Source organism: Xiphophorus maculatus, chromosome 24 (assembly GCF_002775205.1).
Source record: "Xiphophorus maculatus strain JP 163 A chromosome 24, X_maculatus-5.0-male, whole genome shotgun sequence".
In the NCBI taxonomy this organism is placed as follows: domain Eukaryota; kingdom Metazoa; phylum Chordata; class Actinopteri; order Cyprinodontiformes; family Poeciliidae; genus Xiphophorus; species Xiphophorus maculatus.
The window spans coordinates 2,255,264-2,270,165 of record NC_036466.1 but is presented as its reverse complement, the minus strand read 5'-3'; the positions used below and the strand labels follow the sequence as shown (position 1 = coordinate 2,270,165).

The window sequence follows — 14,902 nt, the reverse complement described above, 5'->3', positions numbered from 1 at the left end:
AAATAAGTTATTGAAAGCTTTATGGTGGTCAGCCTATTGTAGTGAAAGTTGCCTGCTGTGGTTGATTTTTCCTTTTATTCCTCTCAATGCTTTCATAAGTAGGGCCTGCCAGTGAATTTTGCTCAGACTTGCAGTCGGCCTGGCAGAATTTGTGCATGCTGTAGTTCTTGTGGCCGTGGAGGAATTTTCTCCCTGGATCTGTTTTGACAAATGAGGTAAGGGCCGGGGTTTTTTTTTTTCCAGTGAGTCATCAGATTTCAGTGCAGTTGCAGAGTTTTTAACAGACTGTTGGAGGCAGCAGTGATGCACGTCATCTGCCTTAGAGGCTCTTATTGCACTGTGGAGAAGCAATCATGCTGCAGGAATTCCAACATGTAAAGACAAAGAGTTATGCCTCCTCAGAGCAAAATGGAAAAAATATTAATGTACTATTCTTCTCACAGCAGGAGTCTTTTTGTTCATTTTAATTTACCACTTCTTCATAATCAATGGTCTCTCTCAACAAAGAATGTCTTTCTCTAAGCTTATAAAACCCAAAAACATTTTAAATTTAAATCCTAAATTTGTATTTATTCTAATTGGATTTTAGAACAATGTGGTGCATATTTGTGAAGTGGAAGGAAAATGAAGCATGATATTTGTTTACAGTCCCCTTAACTCTGACAGCTCTAAATAACAGTGCAGTGAATCCTGTGAAGGCGTCCAAAAAATTAATAAAAGTACACCAAAGATGAAATGAAATCTGATGTTATCAGTGGTATTGTTGAAAGACTATATTTGAAAGACTAAATGCATGCCCATCCTGATGGAGACACATGGTGGTGGCAGCATCATACCGTGGAGATGATTTTTCTTCAACAGGGATAAAAAAAGCTGGTTGAAGTTGATGGTAATCTGAACTAAGCCGACCACAGCAATGTAAATGCTCACTAAACTTTTTACATTGCACTTTGTAAAAAATGTCTCATTTTACGTCTGCTTCATAATTGCGTGCTATTTTGTGTTGGAAATAACAACAATGCGTCGGTTAATTTTTAGTGTTAACATCAGCACAGACAAAAGAACTGTAATTATTCCTTGTAATGCCCTTGAGAATATTCGAATGACATCAGAAGGATGACTACAACACTTGTAATACCACTGTCAGTGGGAGAAAGAGGAAGGAGGGAAAGACGCAGGGAGAAAGAGTAAAACATTGTCTACGCCAGCTGATTTATGTGGGGGTAGTTTGTGTGTGTGCGTCTTTGTTTGTAACAGTCTGCTTATGCTGTGTGGAAAGCTCTGCAGAGTCAGAGAAGTGACTAGGCTTTTTCGACTGAGAGGAGGAGAGAGACGGAGGAGTTAACAAATGAAAGCGGCTGGCTTGAGTGATTGATGACAAGGGTAAGGAAAAGGAGGAGAGAAGGCAAACTGGAGAGAGAGCAAGTGCCTCGACGTTCGTATCAGCCCCCCAGCAGGAGTGAGGAAGGAAGAAGAATCAAACAAGCTGACGCCCTGCTTCGAATGAATGGACTGAATGAACACACACCTTCCTTCATCCCTCATTCGTCCCTGCTGAGCATCACACAGGAGGATACAACTCGCCGACCCGTCTCCCAAGATTCTCTGCTTTCCGATATACAGAGTCTTGGATAATAACAACAGCGGATAATTCTGAGTCTCCTCAACCGTGGACGTCAACCCTTTCAGTCCACCTGTAAGAAGGCTTTGCCTCGATTTAAGACAAAGCTAAAGTTCGGAAGATATGCTTCGGGCTTCTGATCCTACTGCCACCTGCAGTGGAGGCTCTTGATCACTGTGGAAGCGAGTGTCCGTTTTCATCATGGGGTGCACAACCAGTGTGGTTCTGTTGGAGGGGTTGCGTTCCATCCTCGAGAGGAACTGTACTTATGTCAAAGGTTCTGTGGAGCTGGGGGCTCTGGAGGAGGAAGAGGAAGCGCAGAGTCTTTGGGGATCTCAACAATGGATACCCACCACTGCTCTGGTAAACAATTGCTCTACTTTAACCTCAAAGTTGTTGTGTTTTAACCAGTTCTGGAACAGTTAGCCACACTGAAATGTCCATTGAGCATCTGCTTTGTGAATGAAAATTCTTTGCTAATATAAGAGGAAAATGGGCCGACTATCTTGAGATGATAATATGTTATCAGTAGCTCAAATGAACACTTACTACAACCAAAGTTGATGGAAAACCACTTCTGAATTCACAATATAGAGAGAAACTAAGGCTACACTTCACACATTCTCACATTAAGCATTGAAAAATAACAGTTTATAAATATATTCCTAGTCTGCTGAGTCTTAATTTCTGTTATACAATTCAGATGATTGGTTAGAATTTGTTCCACAAAACATGAAGGCATTATTCTATCTTGCTGGTTGATGGTGCTGATGTATTGATATATTTGCCACCAAGTGAGCACTTTTCAATCCATTCCTAAATGGGATCTACGATAACTGTCCATGGTGATAACAGCTGGTTGAGTCATTCAGTCTTTAATTTTGTTCTTCTGCTTTATTTAAATATGAGCGTAGATCCTAAATCCAACATTTGCCCGACTGTTTTACACCAGGTAATGCTGTTAGCATCTCCTTCTGGTACTTCGTTGCGTAGGAACTGACATTTCCTGGAAGCTGAAATGAAACAGGACCAGTGCCAAGACTGAACATCATACCCACGGGAGACAATGAGGACCTTACATTGGTAACAATGTGAGCTCTCCTTTTATAAGATGGGTGTGATGGTGGAGCACTGAATGGACGACCAGAAATGAATCCTGTTGTAACCAGCTACTCTAACCTGGACACAGTAACTTGAATTAAGAGATGAAGAAATCATATTTTCATATAAGGCTTGATAATATATCTTTTTCATAACATAAAAACTTTTTTGTTTTTACTCAGGTTATTTCTGCCTGATATTAAAACTGTTTAATTATCTGAAACATTTAATTGTGACATCACTGTAACTTTGGCATAGCCTACTGCTAGGCTTTTTATATGTTGGTTTATGTTAAATTAAGAAATTAGCAAATGTATTGTCATTATAATGGGACATAGACACGGATGTGTCTGTATGTGACATCGTCTTGAAAGGCAAGCCTATTTAGGGACTTTCTGCACTTCAGGAGATGTGAGTACCTATAAGAAGTCTGATGTCATTAGCACTAAGGAAACTCCCATCTCTCATATTAAGTTGCGGCAGATGTGTTTTCTTGCACTACCTATTGGCTCTTATTATGTTTTAATGCTTTGTTGCTCTCCCTTTAATGGAAAGTGTTTACCTTCTTACTTTCATTAGCTTTGCGACAGATCAATGGATTTAAGGTATATTGTTATTATTATAAGGTGTACAACAGGTTGGATCTTCGCTGCTTTATAAGCAGCATTCTGACACTTCGTCTCTTCAGGGAGCCTGTAGTAACGGTTGACTCCCAAACATGACGTCAAGCCCGGCCTTATGCAATTCTCTCTAGACTTTTAGAGCTTCATCTCTTCTTACGTGCGCAAGCGTTGGGGCTTTGGGCGCACCTCTTGGGAAGGGTGTAGGGGGCTCACGTGTTCTAATTGGTTCAAGCTGAGTAAAAATAAATGGACGTCATCCCTCTCCAACCCCTTCCCCCCTTTCTTCCCTCTGTGAGAGCTTCATCTTTTTCTTTTAAGCTCTCCCACAGATGGCCCTGTGAATTGGTTTGTTCTCACTCCATGTATGATCACTTTCTTAGACACAATAACACTTGTGGTATCACTAACATGGTACCAGTGGGTAGCTCTGGGAAGTTTGATGGTGTGAGAGTGCCGATAATGAGGGAGGATGACCTCAGTGCGGACGGCGTCTTGACAACGGGCTGATTATCATGCAGGGCTGGTGACACTGTCACCATATGACGTTTGGCTCTATAGGGGCAGAATGATGCAATATATTATAGCCATAATGGAGGATAGTAAAGCCTCAATATGGGCTATTTTAAATAAAGCAGTAATTTTTTTCTCTAATTTCCAGCAGTGAATAAAGCTTTTCCAGGTGGAAAAAACCCTGAATCTGTATTACATTTTCAAACACAAACCTTTAAAAAGTTACCTGCTAAATAGGACTAACATAACTTGACGAGTTTAAACAGTTTTAGGGTTTCTAAGCTTTGAAGCTTTGATGAATCTTTTAAAGGGGTAGCAACAGGAAACACCAGCTTAAGGGGATTCCTCCACATGTTTTTTTATTTTTTATTTTAAATGAGCAACTGTGGCTTCATTTGTGTCCTTCCTATGCACCAAAGTCACAAGAGCTTTATCAAAACCAATTTTAACTGTGGGAAATATATCTGCTGTTATGATGATTTTATTTGTAACATATACATTAGCCAAGACTTTCTTCCGTTTCATGGATTCTAGGATTTTGACCAGAGAAGAATGATTAGGTATTGGGGCGAAATTTAGTTTGTATGGAGCCTCAGCTTTTAATTAGGGAAGAATGGTAATTAGCTGCCGTGACCAAACTAAGAGTACATCAATCACCACAACTATTAGTAGATCTGATAAATATCTGTGTGTCTTTTGAGGGATTTTCCATGACACCTCAGCCGATTGCACTGCTACACAGGGTGGTTATGCTTCAGAGCTTCCAGCCCCGTTCCAGTGTTTTTCTAAGATGTGGTCTCTCTGAGAGGTGCATTTCAGCCTGTCCCTTTGAAGCTGGCACTGTTGAAACAACTTATGCAAATGATCTGAGAACCCTGCAGTGCAGAAAGTAAAGCTCGCGCTCAAGCACATGCTCGCCTACTTTTGTGCTAAACTTTCTTAGCGGCGATGGTGCTGAAACTGCAGCGGAGGAACGACAGCCTTTGAAGTCATCCTGACCCCTTTGCTTGTCATCCTACCTCCCCTCTTCCTCAGTTTGTGCACTCAGATGCTCTTCTAACTCCTCTGCCAATGGAGACAGTTGGATATTAATCATTCTCTTTGAGCCAGAAAGATTCAAAACATCACTGATATGTGGGCGCTGTGCACAACACAGCATGTTTTTTTTTTGTCTGAACGCTATCAGTGTCATGGTTTTAAAACACACAGTGTGAGAGGAACAGCTGAACCGAGGCCTCTTTTCTGCTAGAAGATGAAAAGACAGCAACTGTCCACAGAGAGAGCTGAGTGTTACAAGAAACCCGGGGAAGCTCTTCCCGAGTCCTTAAACTTTAACAAGAGATTGTGTGTTGCACCTTAGAGCCGGAGAAGGAGGAAGTGACCCTGCTGTGGGAGTCTGATGTTGTAGAAATACCAGAGAAGCAGTTCAAAGCGGAGGAAAAGTAGCAGTGCCAGTGTTGACTCTAGAAATATTGTTACTGTTACTGCTCAGTTATTTTGAGGCTTTTGTAGAGTCTGTCTTACAGGACAACTGATCATTCAGAGTAATCAGCATGAGAAGCACTTCAAAGGCAAAACAAAGGGATTTTCTTCAACTTGACAAGTAGTTTTGAAAATGCAGGTATTTGATATTTGCATAGATTTGCACAGATTATTGACATAGTGACATACTTTTGTAAACGTTATGTACTGCAACTTTAATTTGATATATCAGCTCTGGTGATAATGCTAATTAGAGGACATACATTAACTTGCCATGTCCCTATGTTCGAATTGTTTTACATTTTTTTAACAGTACCATCATTTTTATCCAGATCTTTTTCTTTAGTTTCTTTTTAAAAATTGATCCACATTCTTAAAAGCAATGTCTGGTTTTCATTGGTTAACTGTCAGTAAATTGCTATTTATCACTGCTTTTATCAGTTATTTTAGTGACCTTGTGGGTTTTCCAGTCATTAACAGAGGAGTACCAACAACTTTGTCCTCGTGTTTTTTGGCCCAACCTTCAAGAGTCGCACAAATACGATCACATTTTGGCTTTTATTTTTGACTCAGCGCCTACAAAAATAGACCAAATTGTCAGTGCTCCACCCCCTTGCTGGACAGCTGGAAGGTGTTTGTACTGATATGCTGTATGTAGTTATCTCTAAAAGGCATTGTGTTTATTATGGTAGATTGTCTCATTTCCCTTCATCCGTCCCAGTGTTCAAGAAATCTCATGGTTTGTGCTGAAGTGTTTTTATTGATATACTGTTCTGATGAACAATATGTTTTCACAACGGACATGTCTTGAGTATTAACATGTGAGTCTTTTGTCATTTTTGCTTATTTGTCTCACAAAATTTCTTACAATTTAGCTAATGTTTTTCTAAATTCATCCTCCTTGTGCGTTCGTCTTGTACAGTTGAGGTTGACTGTTATGTCCAGAGAGGATGTCCTTCTTTTTTATCAAGACTGTAGATAAATAGGCAGGTGGGGCTGGAACATGATGACATGATCCATGGGTCTTTTCCAAGTTTTTAATGAGGGAGGGGTTGTTGTACGTCCTCCTGCTGCGCACATTCTTACATCTGTACAGCTGTGAGGGTGGGAGGAGTCATGTGTTTCTGATGAGAGACAGAGCAGGGGAGAGAAAGGGAAAGGGAGGCCGGGCCCATGGTTGAGTAAAAAGAGGGAAACTCGCTGGACGTCATCAAAGCTCTTGAAACTTTTGGAGACAGAAGACAGCTTTCTGAAATGCCATCTTCCGCCTGGCCATAAGGTGTGCACCGGCAGGACTTGACTACCATGCAGTGTCGAACAGCAAAAGCCCCTAAAAGGGAGATGGTGATAGAGAGTCCACAGCAGTACAAAAGTTTGGCTGAGATTGAGGCAGAAGTTGAAGGAGTGCCACAGGTGCCAGCGGTGAGTATGTTCCTATTCCGCTTTGTGTTGAATCCTTCAGAAGCTGCTTTAAATATATTTCAAAGGGCCCGACTTGATGATGGGAAGTAGCAGCTTGACTCTATGCGTCTCAAGGGAGCGGATCTTTTTTTGGAAGTGGAGCACTTGTTGCTTCTTTTGTTCATTAACCCTTCCTGTGCACCAGAGTCCAAGATTTTGGCCAGTCTGATTAAATTTTTGTGTTAAAATAATTACAATTTTTTTAACAAAACAAAATTTTATTTTTAATTTCAAATGGATGTTTTTCTTTAATCAACGATGTCGTCACAATAAACCTCAGACGCACATATGAAATGCATTAATGCTAGTTAATTACTGGAAAGTTACCCTGGAAAGCCACTGAGTTCACAGCTGCTTGTCTGCCTGGCCAGAATCCCATGATAAACTGGGGCTTATAACTTTATGCTTATCAGACCATCTTTAACATCCACAGGGCTGAGAATTTGGAGGGGGTCATTGCATTGCATCACTGGGAAAATCGCTTAAATAAATCAAAACTTACCGTAAATCTACAGCCAGACATGTGTTTAATTGGCCTCATGTGTTTGTTGAATCAAGTCCAAGAGGCTAATCCAAATAATATAAATCAATTCCGTGTCTACCAACTAAAAGCTTAGTATTATGTGATTGTGGTCATTGGTTTGATTGAGATTTTGCCCCAATGCATGTATAATTCTCCTTGGCCAAGACAATAGACCTCAGACAATAGACTGATCTTTATATTGGTGAGGGTTTGAGCAAGTGTCACTCAACTGGTCAGTATGACTAAAATGCACTATAAAGTTTAAGTCCACTTACAATTTTTTCATAATCCGTCATTCTGTATTGTTGTAGGCATAATGAACATGGCTCAGACTAACAGCCTCAGTAAGCAGAGTGTCTGATCTAACAACACATTTGCTGCCTACTAGTACCTTTCTTACCTGGGCTACAAGTCTTATATAAACTAATATATTTTACTGAAGATGCTATGCCAAAAGTGATCCCGTAATTGCGACTATGCTTAGCTGTTTACTTGTCTATGGCTTATAAAATTCATTCTTCAACTTTTGATGAAGTTTGAAATACTATTGCATATTTGCCTTATGTTTCAGTGCTTCATTAGGTGAATTCCCAATCTGATGCACTGATCTCCAGCTAAGCTAGGATGCTTTTTTTTTTCATATGTCAAAATATTCCTTGGCAGGTGTGTTGCATCTCAATTCTGAGACATCTGAGAATCGCAACTTTCAAATGTTGAAGCATTTAACATCATGTTGTATTTAAATTATATCTTTTAAAGTTTGAAAGTTAGCGACTACGAGGTCAAGTTGCTTTCAGATGGATCTCATAAGCTTCAATATCAATAGTAAGCAACCAACCCTAATTTTGTGAACTAAACTTTGATACCCAAGTGTTTTAAAATGAATACCAAAGCTGTAAATTATATAATAGATTTCCAGGCAGTAATGCTGTGAAACCTGTTTTCCTACCAGACATGCAATACCTTTTCAGTGCACAACTTAGGCATGACTTTTTTTTTACTTAATTTGTCCCCTGGTGCCATATTGTGCTTCCCCCCAATGTCATGATGCCCTGAATGGTGAGCCATATTGCCAGTATACAAACCCCTAACTTATCATAATTATACCAGACTCGCGTAATAGTGCATTTTGGTGTGAAGAGACAAGAATTTTAATTGCGTATCACTCTCCTCTCTGTACAAATCATAAATTTTTAGCAACATAACATTACACCTTTATCTAACTTCAGAGAGAACTGTGCATCTGCTGCTTATTGTATTGTTAATTATCGGTGTATTTTTGTTCTCAAACTTTACTAAGAAAACACATCCACATTTTTAGAGGTTTGGATACCTAAATCCCAGTTGATAAGGTTATTTTTAAGGGAGACCAAACTCAGGGGTTTTCCTGTGGAATGCAACAGCTGAGATCTGCAGTGTCAAGGGAGTATAACATCGGGAACAGAGCTCTGCTATCTTATTTACTGTCAAACATCAATGCCTAGGCAGTTCTTTTTGCTTCAATGATATCATCTAGAATGAAGACTCTTATTTAGGGAGTACACAGTTCCACCACAGCTTCGAGATGTGATGGATGGATGTGCTATGGACAAATTCTCTGTAACTGCGTAATACTGTGTGGGGCCAAAATCTCAGAGGAATGTTACTGAATAAAAGCATAAAAGCAGTTCTGAAGATGAGTACTAACAAGGTGCATTCAATAAAGTGGCCAGTTGGTGTAGATCTGTCTCTGTTGCACACTGGTATAAAGAAGTAATGTGTACGTCTGAGAAAAAAATGATTCCATGAGCTGCAGTGGCCACTTCTTTAGATACTGAACGTGAGCCTGTGACACTGCGACTGGTACAAATACTCACACAATCTCTTGCTCGCTCCCCTACCCCTTCCGTCATCCAACATCTCCTCCTCTTGTTGCCCATATTCATTGTGCCAGTTCCTGTATCTAGAGCTGCCAGCGAAAGGACAATAGCAACTTGTTGAATGCTACAAATTTACCATTGTGAATGCGTCCAGAACATATGAAATGGTCCTGTTGTTGTTGTTGTTGAACAGGCACAGTTCCTTTATGATAAATCAAACGAAAGTTGAAAAGGCTAGCCTAATGTTGTGTTTTGTTCCTGCAGGTAAAACCAAAAATCATAGAGCCTCTGGACTATGAGAATGTTCTCCTCCAGAGGAAGACCCAGATCATAAGCGATGTTCTGCGTGATATGCTGCAGTTTCCTACGGAGGACTTCCAGGTGAGCAAGAGCAACTCTGAGCATGTTGATGGATTTATTACTTTTGCTTCCTTTTCCAAAAATAAAATGCATTTTTACAACATTCACAATGTTATTAAGCAATAAGATGCATAGGGAAATATCTTTTACATTCAAACTGATGTTGCTTGCGTAGAAATGTGAAGTACTTCTACTTAAAACTGTGTCTATGCTCAGACTTTTAGCTGTTTATAAAAGTGTCTGCCTCTCCAATATGAACTATTTCTCCATCTTTGGTATCTTTAGTGCTCCCTTTTGAATTCTGCTTTTGCATTTTCACTTCGAATTCTTGAATTCTCAGATTCTCAAAAGCTAGTTCTAAAGTTAGTTCTCTCAGGTTTTCACCTTTATCTGCTTCTTAGTTTTTACTGCAGTTATCACTTGCAGTAAAAATAATGAAACTAGATGAGGTTACCTTTAAATAAAATACACTCATTGTTGTATATGAACTAAAATATATTGAATCCAAGACTGAATGTTTATAAAGGAACGTCCAGCCTACTCCTAGATTATTGTGCAATCGGTCGATGATTGGTGGTTTTCATTATAAGGCTGTCTCTGTTAGTAACTATCCACAACCAGTGTGTGTTCCTGTGTGTGTGCAAGTGTCTGTGTGGTTTGACCCAGTCTGTCCATCTGTCCAACCCACCACATGTTTCACATCACTGGGCTGAGAGACGCAAAGCATTTAAACAGCCAGACACATGGGTGTGGCAAGAACAAGTACTGCACTCCAACGCTGATAAACATTGATTTAAAGAGTAGGGGTTCATAGTTTGGTATGTTTTTAGGAGGATAAAAAACCCTATATTTTTTCCTTTCAGTCAACACTGAAATAGTATGGAATTGTATACATTGTTTACTAAGTAAAACTTAGGGTATAGGCATCTGGGTTTGAGCGTTACTCTGTGCTAGTGATGTTTGCATTCAGATGATCCTGACACAACTGAATAATTAAGTTGGAGGTAGAGCTAGCTCAATATCTTACTGTTGTTGAAATAATGATTAGATCAAGATTTCGATTGATCCACCTTTCTGCTGCTTATCAATAGGGGAATCTTTAAAGCAACAATATTATGTTAAATCAACTTTCTATTGCTTTACATAATGTTGTAATGTTATTCCCTCATCAAAAACACACCTGAGTGTTGCCTTGATTCTTTCATGCATGTATGAGAAATCCTTTACTCTCAACCATTCAGCTGTGTAAACTATAAGAACTGATTGTGCTATAAAATGATACTGTGTGTTTGGAAAACACATAATAATGCTCCTTTAAGCAGAGTTTAATAATGGCCGGAGTCGTAAAGCTCTGACTCATCAGTCCTCTCCCCGCTGTTTTGAATTTACAAGGATTTTAAAGTTCCACACAACAATGTCCTGCATTTGTGGGGGACATGCTGAACTGACAAATCCCTAATTTCTCTGTAAACACACATCCTCACAAACCTATCAAAGACGAAAGAGATTTAATGAGAGAAAAGAGATTAAATGTGTGGTTATAGATTAACCACACATTAGCCACACAACAAAGGTCACTACTCTTTGTTTATGTAGTGCTCTGCAAAATCATTCATGCTTCCTATACCACTTTCATCACATTCCAACCACAAACCTCACTCTATTTTATTATTAGGCTCATATGTGATATACCGACACAGAGTAGTGCATAATTGAGAAGAGGAAGGAAGATGTTACATGCTTTACAAATCATATAAAAGTAAAAGTCTTTGTTGTATTCAATCCTATTTACTCTGAGATTAAAATAAAATCCAGTGTTACCAATTACCTTCACAAAGCACTTGATTTGCAAATAGTGTCCACCTGTGTGTAGTTCTAGAATGTAATAGTTGATATTAATTTGGTGGAATGGCATTTAAAAATTCACAGATCCCTATTGGGAAAGTATACTGTATGTAAATAAATGCAATTAACAAAAAATATATACAATTAATGAGTATTGGAAAATAGATTCCAGGTATCACCAGCTGTGTATTTAGGGTTTTTACCCTGCTAAAAGGTGAACCTCTATACTGTTTACCTTTGCAAAAAAATGTACCTTTTTTATTTAAGAACTTTATCTCATTTACATGCATCCATTTATTATTATACTATTTGATGAATTCAGATGTGACAAAGATGCATGTGAGGATGGTGCAAGACATTGACCCAGTAGTGAGGATGAATTCATGGTAATCAGTTTTGAGCTCCTTGTTCACACTGTGTATGGACATACTAACAGAAATGTGGCAAGAATTTCCAATTTGGATGTTTGCAGATGACTTTGTGATCTATAGTGAGTGAAAAGAGAAGGTGGACAAAAGCTGAGATGGTGATTTGGACAAAGGGGGAATTAATGTCACTTGAAGAAAGTCAGAATACACACAGGTGATTCTGCATGTAGTAGAGTTTCTAATTATGGACAAGAAATGATTTGCTGTGGTGCTTCCTAAAGGGAGCAGCCAACGTAAGACAATTTAGACGCATTTAAAGTCGAAGAAGAAGAAAAGGAAATCAAAGAACGCTATGTAAATTTTCCAGATTGAGCCAAATATGATTTTGTTAGCCAAAAAACCTGTGTACACACCCAAATATGGCAGAACGTTTAAAACCTTGCAAGCTCAAGAGTGTATGAACAAGCGACTTGTGACAAACGAGGGCATTGTGTCACTGCGTCCAACTCGTTTTTGTGAGCTGAGTTGAAAACCAGAGCACTCTTCTTAAGCAAAGGAAGTGGCAGCCTCTAGTTATTTTGCAGACCCTCCGACTCAATAGCCTTCACAGCCTGAGGCACATTTTCTATGGACCCATACTCTACTCTGTCTGACATTATAAGGCTAGGAGGGGAAATAATTGGGTCTGGAGTTTGACTGGATTGACTCAGATCCTACAACAGTCATTCCTTACTCTTTCAGCCCATCTCATCTTGTCCTATTGGCAGTGTGTTTAGCATATAAAACACACAAACACACTAGAAGGGATTTTTATAAGACTATATAATTTAAGAATGTATACAATTAAATTAATGAAATGAAAAGCTACATATGAAATAGTGACTTGGTGTTTTACATAAAGATTAGAAATTTTCACTTGCCGTTGTTGTAAGGTGGATCCATTCTAAGCAATCAGCATGCCGAGGTGACTGAATCGTTTTTATTACAGAGAGTGCATCTGCATAGATGAAGCAATGTTGTTATTTTGTTTTTCGTGCAAGATTTGAATGGAATTTACATAAATTCCGTACCAGTGGAGCATATTTGAAATATATATGTATCTTGATGTTCAAAATGGCAACAACAACAACAAAAAAATCTATTGATCGTTGTTTTGCTACTGATCAAATGGCATACTCTCAAGTATACCTACAGTACAGTAATACAATGGTGTGTTATTTATTTATAGCGGTGTATCTTCAGAGGTCATTGAACTAAAAAGCAGACACACAATACCTCGATGGTTGAGAGGCAACCAGTGTTGTCGATTTCAGTTAGTATAGCTGTAGATGTTAGCATGGGAAGTGCTAAAGTGAGGCCTTCGGTCTTGGTTGTCTCTGGAGACTTCTTAAAAAGCAAATAAGTATCCAGGAGCCAGAAGGACTCCTGCTTCTGTGGTTCCACAGATCCTAGAGGATTTCTTCAGCTAAACCAGCTGTGACGGTTCAGGCATCTAATGAGGATGCCTCCTGGCCTCCTCCCTTTGAAGGTTTTCAGGATGACTCTGGGGCAGATGTAGAACTCGCTGGAGGGTTTTTATAAATATCCCTTCTGGCCTCAAAATACCTTTGGAAGCCCAAAGACAGACAAAGTAGTTTAGTTAATTAATTAAAGGGGATCAGTACATTTTGTAATCTTGAGGTCTTGTAAAATGAAATTTGCCCTCCTGCCTGACAGAATGGATGCGTTGTGTGATGTGTTTTTCATGCCTCTCCCTTCAGATCTCCACCCTGCGGCGCCAGGGACGGACTCTGCTCTCCACTGTGCCAGAGACTGCTGAGAAAGAAGCTTCCTCTCTGTTTGTCCAAGAGGTAAAACCAATACATCCATGGATGCTAGCCTGCTTTGACCATTTTAAATCCCTCCACGGGTGCCAAAGGCTAGGCTTTGACTGAAGCCCTGCAATGTCCTTTTGATTGATGTGCTGCCAAGTTTGATCTACTTTTAGCCAAGCACAATTTGCTTTGTTTCTGCCGTAGTTAGAGCACCTGGAATTCATACCCTTCACACCAGATGGATGCTGGTACCTTTCATTGAACATTAAGCCAATCACAGCTTTGATTTTCTTGTGCAGGTAAAGCTGGTTTTATTTCAGAGAGGGTTGTTGAGAATAACAATGCCAAACGAATGCCGATCATTCGTTTGGCTTTGGGAGGAGAGAAAACTCATCTGCTGCACATTTGGAATGTCACTATTGGCCTTCGTGTGAACTTTTATTTGCGTTCTCCACCCTCTGATTTCCTGACGGTACGTGTGCTGTTTATTGTCCAGAGATGGAGGCCATACTTTATTGGCACTTGACCCCATGTTGTGTCAGAGAATCTGCTCTGGATTTTTAGGATGGGACTCAATATAGAGCACAGTACATGATAGTCCCCCGCTGCTGTAGCAAGGCATTACATCATAACTCCATCTGGAACAGCTGGGGTTACTTATACAGTTGTATGTTTTCTTTTTTTCTTACCCTGAATTTATTTTTCCATTTTTACTGACCTTTTGTCTTGGACATTGTGGGTTCTATTGTTTTTTTTTATTGAGGAATTCAGAGAGCTGAAGAACACATATTGAGATAAGAAATACTCGCTGTATTTTGTACGCTTTTGCTATTTGCCATTGTCTGATTTTTCAATTTCGATGTTTCTCCTTACAGAGTTCTGAGCATGAGCAGTCCATTTAAGCTCATGCCGGAACTTTAACTAGGTCGCTTGAAAATTAAGATGTTTTTTTTTTCTTGCTAAACGTAATTAACAGTTTTGTTTCAGATACAAAAGCAGAACATTGAACATCTTAACTTTTATTATATTTGTCTGGAAATATTTGAAAGTCCATGACTTCCCTGATGTTTTTGAGCAAAGTAGCAGCTCCTCTTCAACATTTTAATAAAAATGTGTTTTATTCATTTAGCCATAACTAAACCCACTTCAGTTCAACTTCATTTCCTCTCATCTTATAACCTCTAACCCTTTTTTTTGTTCCTTTCTCTCTGCAGTGCATTAAAACATATAAGTCTGACTGGCATGTGGTCAACTACAAGTATGAGGAGTATTCTGGAGACTTTCGCCAGCTTCCACAGTGAGTGTGTGTATTTCAGATGTGCTTATTCTTTGACC

The 14,902-nt window shown here is 39.3% G+C and overlaps 1 protein-coding gene across 11 annotated transcripts in view; it reads left to right on the top strand.

Moving 5' to 3' along the window:
* LOC102233002 (dedicator of cytokinesis protein 9-like) overlaps window positions 1-14,902 on the top strand; it is a 68,744-nt gene that overhangs the window by 26,760 nt on the left and 27,082 nt on the right. For 3 of the 11 annotated variants that reach the window (XM_023329502.1, XM_023329509.1, XM_023329508.1), the window contains 3 exons: window positions 9,445-9,561; window positions 13,514-13,603; window positions 14,782-14,864. In XM_023329502.1, coding sequence (XP_023185270.1) covers window positions 9,445-9,561; window positions 13,514-13,603; window positions 14,782-14,864 — 290 coding nt within the window. Of the gene's footprint in view, window positions 1-1,331; window positions 1,985-6,564; window positions 6,760-9,444; window positions 9,562-13,513; window positions 13,604-14,781; window positions 14,871-14,902 lie in introns of those variants that run through there. The other 8 variants (XM_023329503.1, XM_023329499.1, XM_023329506.1 and 5 more) reach the window with 7 other exon arrangements.